The sequence below is a fragment of the Chaetura pelagica genome, unplaced genomic scaffold (assembly GCF_000747805.2).
Source record: "Chaetura pelagica isolate M959 unplaced genomic scaffold, ChaPel_1.0 scaffold1203, whole genome shotgun sequence".
In the NCBI taxonomy this organism is placed as follows: Eukaryota; Metazoa; Chordata; class Aves; order Apodiformes; family Apodidae; genus Chaetura; species Chaetura pelagica.
The window spans coordinates 90,449-90,808 of NW_009952725.1; the positions used below are offsets into that span (position 1 = coordinate 90,449).

Sequence of the window (360 nt, forward strand, 5' to 3'; positions counted from 1 at the left end):
CGCCCCTCTCCAAACGCCCGGGCCCACGCCACCCCCGAGGAAGGGCCACTCGCCCGCCGCCTCCACACCCAACAGGGCCCGCTGCTTTTCCCCACACTCCCTTACTGTACATCCTGCGCTCGGTTGCAGGTCTCAGGGTGATGAAGAGAGCGGCCGGGTCCCTTCCATCCGCCGCGCACCGCCCGGCCCAGCCCTCAGCACGCCATATTGTGTTCCCGTCGCCCTGGCAACGGCGCAGGCCCCGCGCCCCGCGACACTGCGCAGGCGCACCACGGCCCCCGGCGCATGCGCAACGGGCACGGGGCAGCGGCGCCTGCAGTGCCCGCCCCGGTGGCTGCGGGACCCGCTGCCCCGGCCCCT

The 360-nt window shown here is 74.4% G+C and overlaps 1 protein-coding gene across 1 annotated transcript in view; it reads right to left on the bottom strand.

The window, feature by feature from the left end:
* MOK (MOK protein kinase) overlaps nucleotides 1-112 on the bottom strand; it is a 20,342-nt gene extending 20,230 nt beyond the window's left edge. The window contains exon 1 of the mRNA XM_009994696.1: nucleotides 106-112. Within this exon, the coding sequence (XP_009992998.1) occupies nucleotides 106-112 (7 nt within the window). The remainder of the gene's footprint in view (nucleotides 1-105) is intronic.
* Nucleotides 113-360: the final 248 nt, after the last annotated feature.